Genomic DNA, 12,071 nt, shown 5'->3' on the forward strand with positions numbered 1-12,071 from the left:
TGTGTCTTTCTTCTGGGATACTTCACTCAGGATGATCTTTTCTAGATCCCACCATTTGCCTGCAAAGTTCATGATTTCCTTGTTTTAAATTGCTGAGTAGTATTCCATTGTGTAAATGTACCACAATTTCTGTATCCATTCCTCCACTGAGGGACATCTAGGTTGTTTCCAGATTCTGGCTATTACAAACAAAGCTGCTAGAGATATGGTTGAGCAAATGTCCTTGTTGTGTATTTGAGCATCTTTTGGATATATGCCTTGGAGTGCTATAGCTGGATCTTGAGGAAGCACTATTCCTAATTGTCTGACAAAGTGCCAGATTTATTTCCAAAGTGGTTGTACAAGTTCACATTTCCACCAGCAACAGAGGAGGGTTCCCCTTTCTCCACATCCTCTCCAGGATGTCACTTAAGTTTTTGATCTTAGCCATAATGATTGGTGTAAGGTGAGATCTCTGGGTCGTTTTGATTTGCATTTCCCTGATGACTAAGGACATTGAGCATTTAAGTGTTTCTCTGCCATTTGCTATTCCTCTATAGAGAATTCTCTGTTTAGTTCTGTACCCCATTTTTAAAAATTGGATTACTTGATTTGTTGCTGTATAAGTTCTTGAGTTCTTTATATATTCTGGATATTAGCCCTCTGTCAGATACAGGGTTGGTGAAGATCCTTTCCCGGTCTGTAAGCTGTCAGCCACATATCTTCACGGTTTAGCTTCATCTTGACTTAAAATTTTTAGTTACTAATGTCAGTGTTTGGTATACAATCATAGGGTGTGCGTAGTCATCTCAGATGCTTTTTCTTATACTTGTCTTCCGAGATGAGTAAGATGCAAACAACATTCTCTAGGGTCACTCCGTATGAGGCACAGAGCAAACAGAAATTGTTTGAAGACGGAGTGAATGAGTAAATGAAAGTTGTTCATGTGCCAAATTATTACTTTTAAAATCTAAGTTTTGGTGGTTTGCCTATCTTCCCAGTGAGGTTTCAGGTTGCTTCAGATGCAATTGTCTATCTTGAGAATGTAACCGCAATACTAGTAACATCTGTGGTAATTATGAATAAATCCAGCTTCGCTCAGTGATAGCAAAAGCCTAAAAAAAAAAAAAACCATAAATAAATACAAGGGAAATTAGAGTTTGTAATGAAATACCTAAAGAGGGTAAATAAACACAATGTCAAGAAATGAATAATTAGCACAAGTACATTGTTGCTGAGGTTTGAATGGGAAGCAGTCTCAAGAGTAGTGTTATTAGGTGGGACCTTTGGGAAGTGGAGCCTACTGGGAGATCCTTAGGCTATTCCATTTTGTTTCCTGATCACAAAGGAAGAAGCTAGTTCTGCTATACACTCTCCCCCACTGTCACCTGTCACCCACTCCTACAAGAAACCCAGAGCAATAGTCTATATGACATTGACCTGAGATGCACAAAGCTGAGCCAAAACAAATCTTCTTGCTTTATGCATCAATCATCTCAGTTTTTCATTGAAGTAGCAGAAGCTAACACATCTGTCTGTATGGTAAGAAGCACAGTTTTCTAGTAGCATATCAAATTATGAATCTTATAAATGTTTAATGGACATTTATTTATCGGCACATAGTTATTAATGTGATAAATCAAGTAATGATGTAATTTTTGGCTTCTGTTACAACACAGGGTTTTGGAAATATGATGGATAAATTTGCTTTTGAAAATAAAGCAGTAACAAACAAACCTATTGTAGAAACTTGTTGGGAACCAAGCTAACCCAAGGCTTTCCCCAGGCCCTGACAAGGAACTAAAAGCAGGAACATGCTTGGCAGAGCCAGTAATGGCCTGGGGCCAGGGTCTTGGGAGTTTTTCCTTGAGGCCCTGATATGTGGAGAAGGATCACAGTTCCTTGTTTAAAACCAGATACACTTGGCAGAGCTAGTAATGTCCTGGGGCCAGGGTCTCGTGTGTGTGGGGGGATGAGGATTTCCTGAGAAATCAACTATCCCTACCCCACAAAGGTGTATCAGACTGTGGTTATCAGTCCTAAGGACTGTATGATACACTTCAGATAGCCCTTGTTCCCTTTTGCGCAACATTATTTGATTAGCTTCTTGCTGACTTCATCCTATTATATCAAAGTAAGCTTTCTGCTTACTGTCCCATTTCCCTGAAAACCATATGTAAGATGCTGTACTTGTTTGTTTGTTTTTTTTGTACTTTTCTATGTAATAGAGCACTGGATGTCCTGGACTTGCTTTGCAGACCAGGCTGGCCCCGAACTCACGGAGTGCTGCGATTAAAGGGGAGTGCTACCACACCTGGCCTGATGTTTTACTTCTTAACAAGCTTGCTTGGTATAGCTTGTGTAAGACCTCCTGACCCCAGATTTCCTGTCTTTATCTTCCCATTCCTTGGTATCCCAACAGTGACAGAACACACCTCTAGAGACCATAATGCATCATAGAATCCAAAGAGTAAAAATGAGTATTTTACAGGACTTTCTATGAAAGTTGAAAAAGACTGCTTTCTAAAGATTCAGCTACTATAGAAGTTAAATTAATGCCAGAATAAAAAGTTAGAACTCTAGGGGTGGAGAGATGACTCAGAATTTAAAAATAATGCTGGCAATTCTGACAAGTTGAGTTTGGTCCTTAGTCTCACAAAGTATAAGGAAGGAGCAAGCTGACTTCCACAAATTGTACTCTGATCTCTAACACATACTGTGGCATACCCACATACATACAAATGCATACGCAATAAAAATTAATGTAATTGAAAAAGAATTAGGACTTTATTCACTAGGCCCACTTTGCTAAATGTGATATATATTTATATGTTCTTTAAATGGTTACATTTTATAGTGAAAATATTCTGGATATAGTGTATTAAATAGAATATTTTAAGAGTCACACTTGTAGCTTTCAATTGTGGTTTAGTTTATCATAGTTATATTGAATAATGTTCTAGACAAATAGAGATCAATAATGAATGATCCATGTAACAGTTACCTTTAGGAGTTTATTCAAATATTAATGATTTGGATTATTAGACAAACCTTCTGCTTTTCTTTCAACTAACTAAAAACAGCAACAAAACCAAGTTGTTTAGTGAAGAAATGTCTCTGATTAAATGTATCTGCAGGGACAGAACAGCCAGATTCAAAGTTTCAAGTGTTTGGATACATATCAAAGCAAACTACCCCTAAAAACATCTTTGAAACAACCAGGGATACTTAAAAAGAGTGTATATAGTGGATGAAGCAATTAAATATTGACAGTTTTGCTTGATTAAGGACACCTTGGAGATAGAACAAAATTTGATCTGCTTTAGTGAAGCAGACTAAAGCACTTGGAGAGAAAACGAAAATGAGTAGCTGTAATGAAAGAAATAACACATTAACCTAATGGGACAGTATATCAACATTTTTGTTCTAAAGACTGGACTTCTTAACCATACCTATGTATGCAAAGAAGGGTCAAGTAGGATGGGCTAGTTTAATGGGGGCTTTCTTATAATATTGTATGTAGAGAGAACCATAATACTTACTTCTGTTGCTTTATTTTGGTAGGCCCATACAGAGAGCTTTCTAAGTCTAGAAAACTAGATCCTCTAACTGATAGTATAATGATTTTTGCTTTAAACACGACAAAATCAATTGGAGAACCTAGTCTGTGCATTCATATTTAGATTTTAAAGTCAACTCTATCATTCTGCAATTCATCATGTTTTCTGCAATGCTCATAAAATTAAAGAATTTATTTCCACTTCATTTCATCTTTTGTGCTTCTTGAACTGATACTTGGAAGAAGAAAAACTAAGCAATTTGCACCACCAAAACTACTTTGTATCTCCAAGGGAGATATCATGTTTCTCAAAACTTAAGATGCTTCTCATTTCTAGATACATTGCAGACATGAGACGAAGGCAAAGTAAGAAACACAGAGAAGAGTTAATAAAAGCTAGAAAGTTAATAAAATCGAGATGGTAGAAAAAGCTAACACCACACTCAAAAGTGTGGAATAACCTAAATGATTCACAAAGGACAGTTCATTCTGGTAAGAGTGCTGGTTCTACGCCTGCATAATTATAATTATAGATTTGGCCTTGATCCTTGATTTGTTTCCTCATCTACAAAGTAGTTACAGCAACACCTTCCAAAGTTGTCTCACTGGGCTGAAGTGAAAGTGATAAAGAGATAAGTAGTAAATGTGAAAAGATTTGAAAACTTTAAAAATAGTTTAAGTCAGTTTCTGAGTTCTAATGGGAATGATTATTAGGCATAATTTGATAGATCTCCTCATCTTTATCACTAACTCCCCGTCCCCAGTATAAACCAGGAAGAAAGTTGCTCAAGGTAAGGTAAAAAGAAACTGGGATGAAGGTGCACCGTAGAAGAGGTGGAGGGTACGACAATGGCGGAGCCGGGGCCAGGGAGAATGAGAGCAAGACGAGGAAACTCATTTCTCCACAGCTCCTCTCAGTCGGGACAGAAAGCTCGGAAACCCGGACGGGTTACCATAGCGACCGCGTCTGGGCAGGAGGCGGGGCCCCTTCGGATATGTGCATTCGGAACTAGGGCTCGACTGGAAACGCACTCCCGCAGTACTCCGACTTCCGGCAGAAAAAAAGTGGGTTCCGGGCTTTGGCCGGCTGCGGCAGCGAGTGTGCTCCGGCTCCCGTGTGAAGCTTGGTAAGTGTGACGCTGTGTGGAGCCGGGGGTGGGGGGGGGCGTCCGCAGGGCCAGGCTAGGTAGTGCCAACAGTGGACGCCACAGGTCCTCCACCTCCAAGTCGGCGAGACCCGGTTTCCTCATTGTGAGCTGGTTTCTCAAGCTGGGAGGACGGTGGCATCGTGGAGTAAACAGCTTTGGGAGCGAGGTCAGCTTGGGAGCTTTGCAGGCTGGGAGCATCTTTGCCCTAGCAAGAGACTCAAGGGACTCGCCCCAAGCCCGTGCTGTCATTTTGTACGTTTTTACATTTACTCCAGAGAAAAAGGGGCGAATCAGGGAAATTCGGGGGCTGTGTATGCCCTCAACTTCAATTTCTTTGGCATTCTATTTCTTTCATCCGTTCGTTTCATAAGTGCTTGACCCCAGTGTGTTTAGTGAGCACCTGTATGCCAGTTTTACCATTAGATTTTAAGAAATAATTTCTTAGAAGTTCATTCATCACCCAGGCTCATTATCAAATTCTCTTTTTATGATATTGTGGGTTTATTTAAGAGATACGCGTGTAACCATGAAATATCTAATAGGTTTTCTGAATCCTTATATCCTTGTATCCTTTTACATGGCCTTTATGGGACATTTAAAATAGAAATATAGATTTTCTTGGGCTTGCATTGTGGCCACATTTTATTCAAGTAATAAAGAATTTAGGAAGGAATATTTATTTTTTCTCACCGTAATGAATTGCCCTCAACATTTCTGCTGCAGCTTCTCAGAGAAGGCCCACTTCTAGTTCAAGGGACGCTGATGGCTTTTGAGCAGACACTCAAAAAGGATTGGTACAACATTCTGGGTGCAGACCCATCTGCAAATGTGTCAGACCTAAAACAAAAGTATCAGAAACTCATATTACTGGTAAGTCTTTCCTTTCAGATTTGAAATCATGGCCGGGGGGAAAACAGTTTGTTGTGTTTTTTTAATGTGACCAGAAATTTAAGCTTCAAAACATTTATACCAACAGGAATTCAGACGTTTGTTTGTTCACTGTTCATTTGAAAGTTTCAGTAGTAGAGAAAAAGAATTTTGGTTAGGTGTGGGATAGCATGGTGATGATTGAATTAGAATCCTCTGACTATCACTCACTCTAAGAAATTGGACCACTTTTCTCCTGTTTGTCTCAGCTATTGTTCAATGAGATAATCCATATAAAATGTCTAAAACATCTTTTACTTAATGAGTGTTGAAATCAGCTAGCCACTAGTTATTCTATTGAGCACTTGAAATGTATAATGTTCTGTGTGTAAAATTGTAATGTGTTATAAATATAGAATGTTCACTGGATTTTGATGACTTGGTAAAAATAAGAACATAAAAATCTAAAATGTTTTACACCAACTGCATATTAAAATGACAATACTTTCTGTGTTCTGGCTGCTGCACAGAATATACGTGCTTGTTTTGCATATACTGTTAACATTTTAAGTAATGTTTTTAGTCTTTGAGAGTTCCATACAATTTTGATCATATCCTTTTCCCTTCTGCCAGCTTCTCCCAGATGTGCTTTCTCCACCCTACTAATCCAAATTCGAGTTCTCTACCTTATCTCCTCAAACCGATGTGTTAAATTTGAGTCGCCCAAATACTCTTGGGTGCAGAGCCTGCCCTGGAGTTTGGTCCACTTACCAGGAACCAGACTCTTAAAGAAAACTGACCCCTTCTCTCCCTGGCAATTGTCTAATGCCAATAACTCCTCCCCTAGGGGCGGGACTTTGTGCTCTTCTTTTCTCCTCCATGCGGCCATTTACAATACCAAAAATATGACTTAATTTTGCTTTTGTTTAACATGTAAATGCAGCCTTTGTTTATAGTTTAGATTATGTTTTTTTTGGATAGTGATCATTTAAGCCTTTTAAAATTGGTTTTCACTGAAAAAATATTTTTAAAATTAACTGTGGTACTTAAAATTATCTAGACCCTTTGGATTGTTCTATTCATTTATTGTCATACTTTGATGTTCATGAACCAAGATCAGTAACCCTGTAATGGTCTCCATTTAGTTCAGTTTTTTTTTTTAAAGAAAAGAATCATTATTTATATAGCACTGTTTTTCTAGTTTATACCATAAAATGATCTCTGATATTTTACCCAAACTGTATTTATTGGGAAAGATATCTTATCATCAGAAATGTGCTAATATCTCAGTCTTAGATAAAAAAATAAGACTAAGTGGACATGAGGTAACTTCTGCTTTGTAATTTTTAAGATATATCAGAAAAATCAAGTACATTTTTTTTGAAACATTTTCTTATACTAAAATTTTCCTGTATTCTAGTTAATAACGTTGGAGAATTGACTGGCTAGAACTAGAGAGCCTGCTATGTTCTGTTGTCTGTTAATTGAACAATGAGAAGGCTTTGTGTGCTCCTAAAGTGGATAAACTATATTATATGTACATTAGCAATATATCAGACCTAATTTATGTCTGTCTACCACTAAGTTATACTCCCAGTATAGAAGTTTTTTGTTTGTATGAAGTAGTAGTCATTTTGGCTTTGTTGTTTTATATTTACTGTTCTATCTTCTCTCATGTCATGGAAATAGTCTTTTGTGTCTTCCGGAAGCTTTAAAGTTTGCTTTACTGATAGATCTCTACCTTTTATGTAGACCGAGATTGGTGGGTAGATTTTTAGTTTTCCTCACTATGGAGATGCAGTCCTCCAACATCATTTGCTAAAAACATTTTCTTTCTTCATTAGCCTGTGTCAGCTCTATGAGTCTATTGCTCAACATTATTTGAAATTCTCTCATTCTTACTATTTCTGTTTGCTTACATTATTTTTTAAATTTTTTGTTTCATTTAAAAATTTATGTGTTCACCCACAGTGTGGTGTGTGTAGGTCAGAAAACAGCATGAGAGAGTCAGTTAGATCAGATGGGTCCTGGGGATACAACTCAGGTCCTTGGGTATGGCAGCAAGTGCTTTTACCCACTGAGCCATCTTGCTAGCCCTTGCTCACATTTCTATAGAAACTTTAGAGTCAGTTTGTAAAATTGTAACAAAAAAAATAGTTTTGTCTGAGTCTTAAATAAAATTTCATTAACATATATCAGTTTTAGCAAATTAGATACCTTACCAGTATTGGCTTTGAATATACAAACACATCACATTTTTTCCCACTACTTACCATTTTTAATTTATCTCAGCAGTGTTCATATTTTTTAGTATAGAGATTGTGCTATTCAGGAGACTTTCTGGAAGCCTCAGCTTTCTTCATCTTCAGCTCTCTATTTTGTAAAAGCAAAAGAAGAATTATGAATTGATACGTTCGTCTGTGCTGTTACCAACAGGCTAGTAGGAGATAGATATTTGGCTTTTTTTTTTTTTTTTTCCTGGAGTATTCCTGTCAGAATTAGAATGTGCCATTTCCCCCATCCCATCTAGTAAGAAAGTATCCAAGTTCTTAACCCCACTTCTATCAGCTGGTGTTCCGTGTCTGAACTCTGTACTCTGTAGGAAAGCTGTTCCCCAAATGTGTCTCTACTGCATGTTCCTCCAGGTCCTCTGCTCCATCAGGAGGCTTTGCCCCTTCTTTTCCACCGTGCTTACTCTTGTCATGGTGGCCACTACATCTCCTTTGAGGAAAGCAACTCAATCATAAAACTTTACTTTGGTTTATTACTAAGGTGGCCAAATCCGGGTTTTCCCAGAAGAGTTCTGACTTGTGCCCATTATCCTGGCATCGTTCCTAGTACCCCTTCTCCATGTTCAGAAGTATAGGAGTTTAAATCACCACCCTGATCAGCAGCTTAAGACACTTTCTCCTTTCATACATTATCTTTACTTGTGTTCCAGGGCCTAATATTTTTCTGGGATACCTTCTGTCAGAAGCGATCTCTGGAACGTGTCAGGCAGCCAGGCAATGCTTGTTTAATGAATGTAGGCAACTTTATATTTCAATTCCTCTGTCACCAAGTGTTTGCTTTTTTATTTTTTCTTCTTATTTTCTGCCTTATTTAATAAATTTTTATTTTTGAGGGTTTTTCTATTATATCAGCAACAGGATATCTTTTAAATTTTATTAAAGTTTTTAAAAAAATTTTTAACCTTCAAGTTCTGGGTTCCTCTCACCATTCCTTTTATTACAAAGGTTTCTTTAATATTAAGCTGAATTTGATTTTTTTTTTTTTTTACGTGACTGAGGTATTCATTCAGTGAGGTCAAGGATGCCATTTAAGTACTTCATTTTTTAGCATTTGGGTCTATTTCCCAGAGAGGATTTCTCAAATCTCTGCCTGATGACATGGGAACTGATATCCTAGTACTCTGTGTATCCAGGTTCCTCTTGCTTTTTCTCCTCCTCCTTCTTTTTCAGTTCATTACTTTTCCTAGCCCTTAAAACAGTTATTACTGTTCCTAAATTTAGAACCTCATTGGTCTTTATGTGCATAGTAAAACTCTAGTTTTCTGCTTTGTTGGAGACGTAGACTTCTGGTGAGAGAGGGTACTGGGGAACCAGTTATTTTTGTTAAACTTTAAACCAGATGATTTGTTTTGTCCTGGCCCCCAACTTCATTTCTAAAGGTAGCTGTCTGAATGAGTTCTTATACTCTTGCTCTTCAAGCTTATGTATCAGTTTCTTGATTGGATACTGTGTCAATCAGATTCCATTACTATGACAAGTACCTGAGGTACGAAACTTGAGAAATGGTCTTCTTAGGCTCTTCATTTTATAGGTTCTAATTCATGGTCATTAGACCCATTGCTTTTGGACATGTGCTGGTGTAGCTTATGGTAAAGCAAAATCATTTCTCAATGGGTAGGGAGCAAGGAGAAAGAAGAAGAGACAGGCTCCCACGATTACTTTCAAGGGCACCTCCAAGGACCCTAAGACCTCATGTAGACTCCTTCTGCCTTTTGAAGGTCTCATCCCTTTCTGATGTCACTGACCTGGGGACCAAGCATTTGTTTAGCACATGGGTCTTTGAAGAAATTCCTGATCAGAACTTTAGCAGGTACCATTTATGGTCAGTTTTCCCATCTAAGTGCTAACCAGGTCCAGCTGTGCTCAGCTTCTGTGATCTAACGAAATCATGTGACACATAAGGCGGTGTGGTCATAGACTATGATTAATGTTCTATCTCAGCTTGGGGTTTTCACATAAATACGTATTTCTGTTTTTGTTTTCATATATATATCCATATATCTCTGATTTCTTTGCTGTTACAGTAGTGTAATTTGGTGAGGAAACATGGATAAATGTATGCATTAATTTCCTATTTATTAGCCTCTGTGGGCTACTTTATTTTTCTCTTGTGGGCAGATACCCTTCCTTGGGTGTTTTCTGCAATCCTCGTCTGTTTTGACCTACCTGCCACCTCACCCAAGTAACTCTCACTGGTTGCTTTAAAAATGTTCTTAGAATCCTTAGTTCCGCATGTGCACCCTTTCTCATGGGGTCCCTCACCTAGTATACTGTGTTTGGTGATAGTTCTGTAGGACACAGGTAGTAGAGCTGTAAAGTAATAAGGTTAGCTGGCATGTCCACAAAGGATGCTGTTGGCATTTCTTCTTTCCTGCTTTTCTTATGGGAAAGAGTTAAATGTGTTTACATCTATCTGATGGGAATAAGCCAAGCAAAGGCTTGAGATTAATGTTGTGAAGGAGTAATCAACAAATGGGGATAGAGTCTCAAGCACAAGGAGAAAGATTGGTAAGAGGAAGGAGAGATTTCGTTGTCAGAGAAGGAAGGAAGAAAGGTGATGCGAGGCTGGCTCATATCTATTTGATAGCAGAAAGTTGATGTGCTCTGAGAGCTAGCTGTCTGTTGAGATAAGTATGTGAGGAAGTGAGGAGCAAAGTCCAGGAGGGCATTTCCCTGGCATCATTCTGGGTGATGGTTCCTGCGTATACTGATGCCAGTAGTAAATCTCATTTAACAGCTGTATATCAGGAACAAAGCCACGCACCACCAGAAACAGTCAGATGACATTCTAGCATTTTTGAGGCTGGGTTGCTGTTCTACATCGTTTATCATAGACTAGCACAGTAACTGATATTCCTAATATGACAGTGAGGTAGACTATGCTCCGTATGTTCTGCTTAAGGAAGTAAGGTTGTACATAGTTGTTTCACAGCATATATGTTTATAGCTTACAAGTGCTTTTACCTGCTACCTGCTTTATAGGTTCTGTAGTCCTGTAAGGTAGATGTTGTTATCCCTGTGTTTGTAGTTGAGAAATCTAAAGCTTAAAATGTAGCTGGCTGGTGAGAATTAATGGAGATTAAAAATCTAAGCATGATCACAGATTTTCCAGTGTGGCACAATCTCCCATTTATACATCACTTTCTCTCAAAATTGCCATGTAACAGTGTTTACTACTGCTTAAGGACAAAATTTCCATTTCTCTGGGTTTCTATACAATACCTTATAGTTAAGGCCAGAATAATTGCTATTCTGATTTAATTTCAAAAGAATATAGATTGTGTATAGCTTATACAATGAAACTTGTTTACCTTATACAGTTTCAGATAGATCTAGGAAAGAAAATCATACTGGAAACTTATATTGTTTATCATGGTCATTAGATCTGTTTTGCTTTGTTACAAAAACAATCTTTTAAATGACTATTTTCTCAATCTATGTTTTTCAACAATGTCATAAAGCAGTTGAGAATAAAATTTCATTGGACTAATGCCATTCTGTGCCTAATTTTATAAAAAGCTACATTTATTACATGTACTTTTTCCAAAATTAGAATTCTCTGAATTTAACAGCTCCTACATAATTAGTTGTTGGGATAAAATATTGCTAAATCACAGGGTGCTAAGTTTAAAGCTCATTCTGATTTAGTAATCACTGTTTCCTTTCTTCAGTTTTTGTGAATGTCGTACTTTTCAAGGTTCTGATACTGAAAACAGTCCTATTGACTGAAATATTTTAGAATTTTTCAAAGTCATGTGTAAATATCAAATGCACAGCTACCCCTAAAGTTGTTTATTAAACATAGTATTTGGTATTTTGCCAAGTGATTTACTACATAAGATAAAACAATTAACATTTTTTAGCAGTGTTTTATTAGTGCTTAGTTATAAAAGGAGACTTTCTTCTCCTTGAAAGTCAACTCCAAATTGTGTTTTTGTTTCTCACAAATAACAGGTTCCCACCTCCCCCATAGACAGTTTTCTCTGTGTACTCTTTGCTGTCCTGGACTCTCTTTGTAAATCAGGCTAGCCAAGAATTCATAGAGATCGGCCTGCCTCTGCCTCCCTCAGTGCTGGGATTACACATGTGCACCACTGAGCCTGGCTTTCTCACAAATAATAGTTTTATAGCAACCTTCCGCTTTAATCGCCTAGGGACTGGAAGTATTAGTTATATTATTCCTGTACTGGAATGAATATATATATATATATATATATATATATATAT

At 37.6% G+C, this 12,071-nt stretch overlaps 1 protein-coding gene across 3 annotated transcripts in view; it reads left to right on the forward strand.

Moving 5' to 3' along the window:
• The first annotated feature begins 4,610 nt into the window (after positions 1 to 4,610).
• The window catches only part of Dnajc24 (DnaJ heat shock protein family (Hsp40) member C24), a 47,273-nt gene continuing 39,812 nt past the window's right edge, over positions 4,611 to 12,071 (forward strand). Inside the window, exons 1-2 of one of the 3 annotated variants that reach the window (XM_055599328.1) lie at positions 4,611 to 4,665; positions 5,410 to 5,556. In XM_055599328.1, coding sequence (XP_055455303.1) covers positions 5,449 to 5,556 — 108 coding nt within the window. In that variant the 5' untranslated portion in view covers positions 4,611 to 4,665; positions 5,410 to 5,448. Of the gene's footprint in view, positions 4,666 to 4,702; positions 4,853 to 4,927; positions 4,939 to 5,409; positions 5,557 to 12,071 lie in introns of those variants that run through there. The other 2 variants (XM_055599338.1, XM_055599318.1) reach the window with 2 other exon arrangements.

This window comes from Psammomys obesus, unplaced genomic scaffold (assembly GCF_907164565.1).
Source record: "Psammomys obesus unplaced genomic scaffold, mPsaObe1.curated_primary_1811, whole genome shotgun sequence".
Lineage (NCBI taxonomy): Eukaryota > Metazoa > Chordata > Mammalia > Rodentia > Muridae > Psammomys > Psammomys obesus.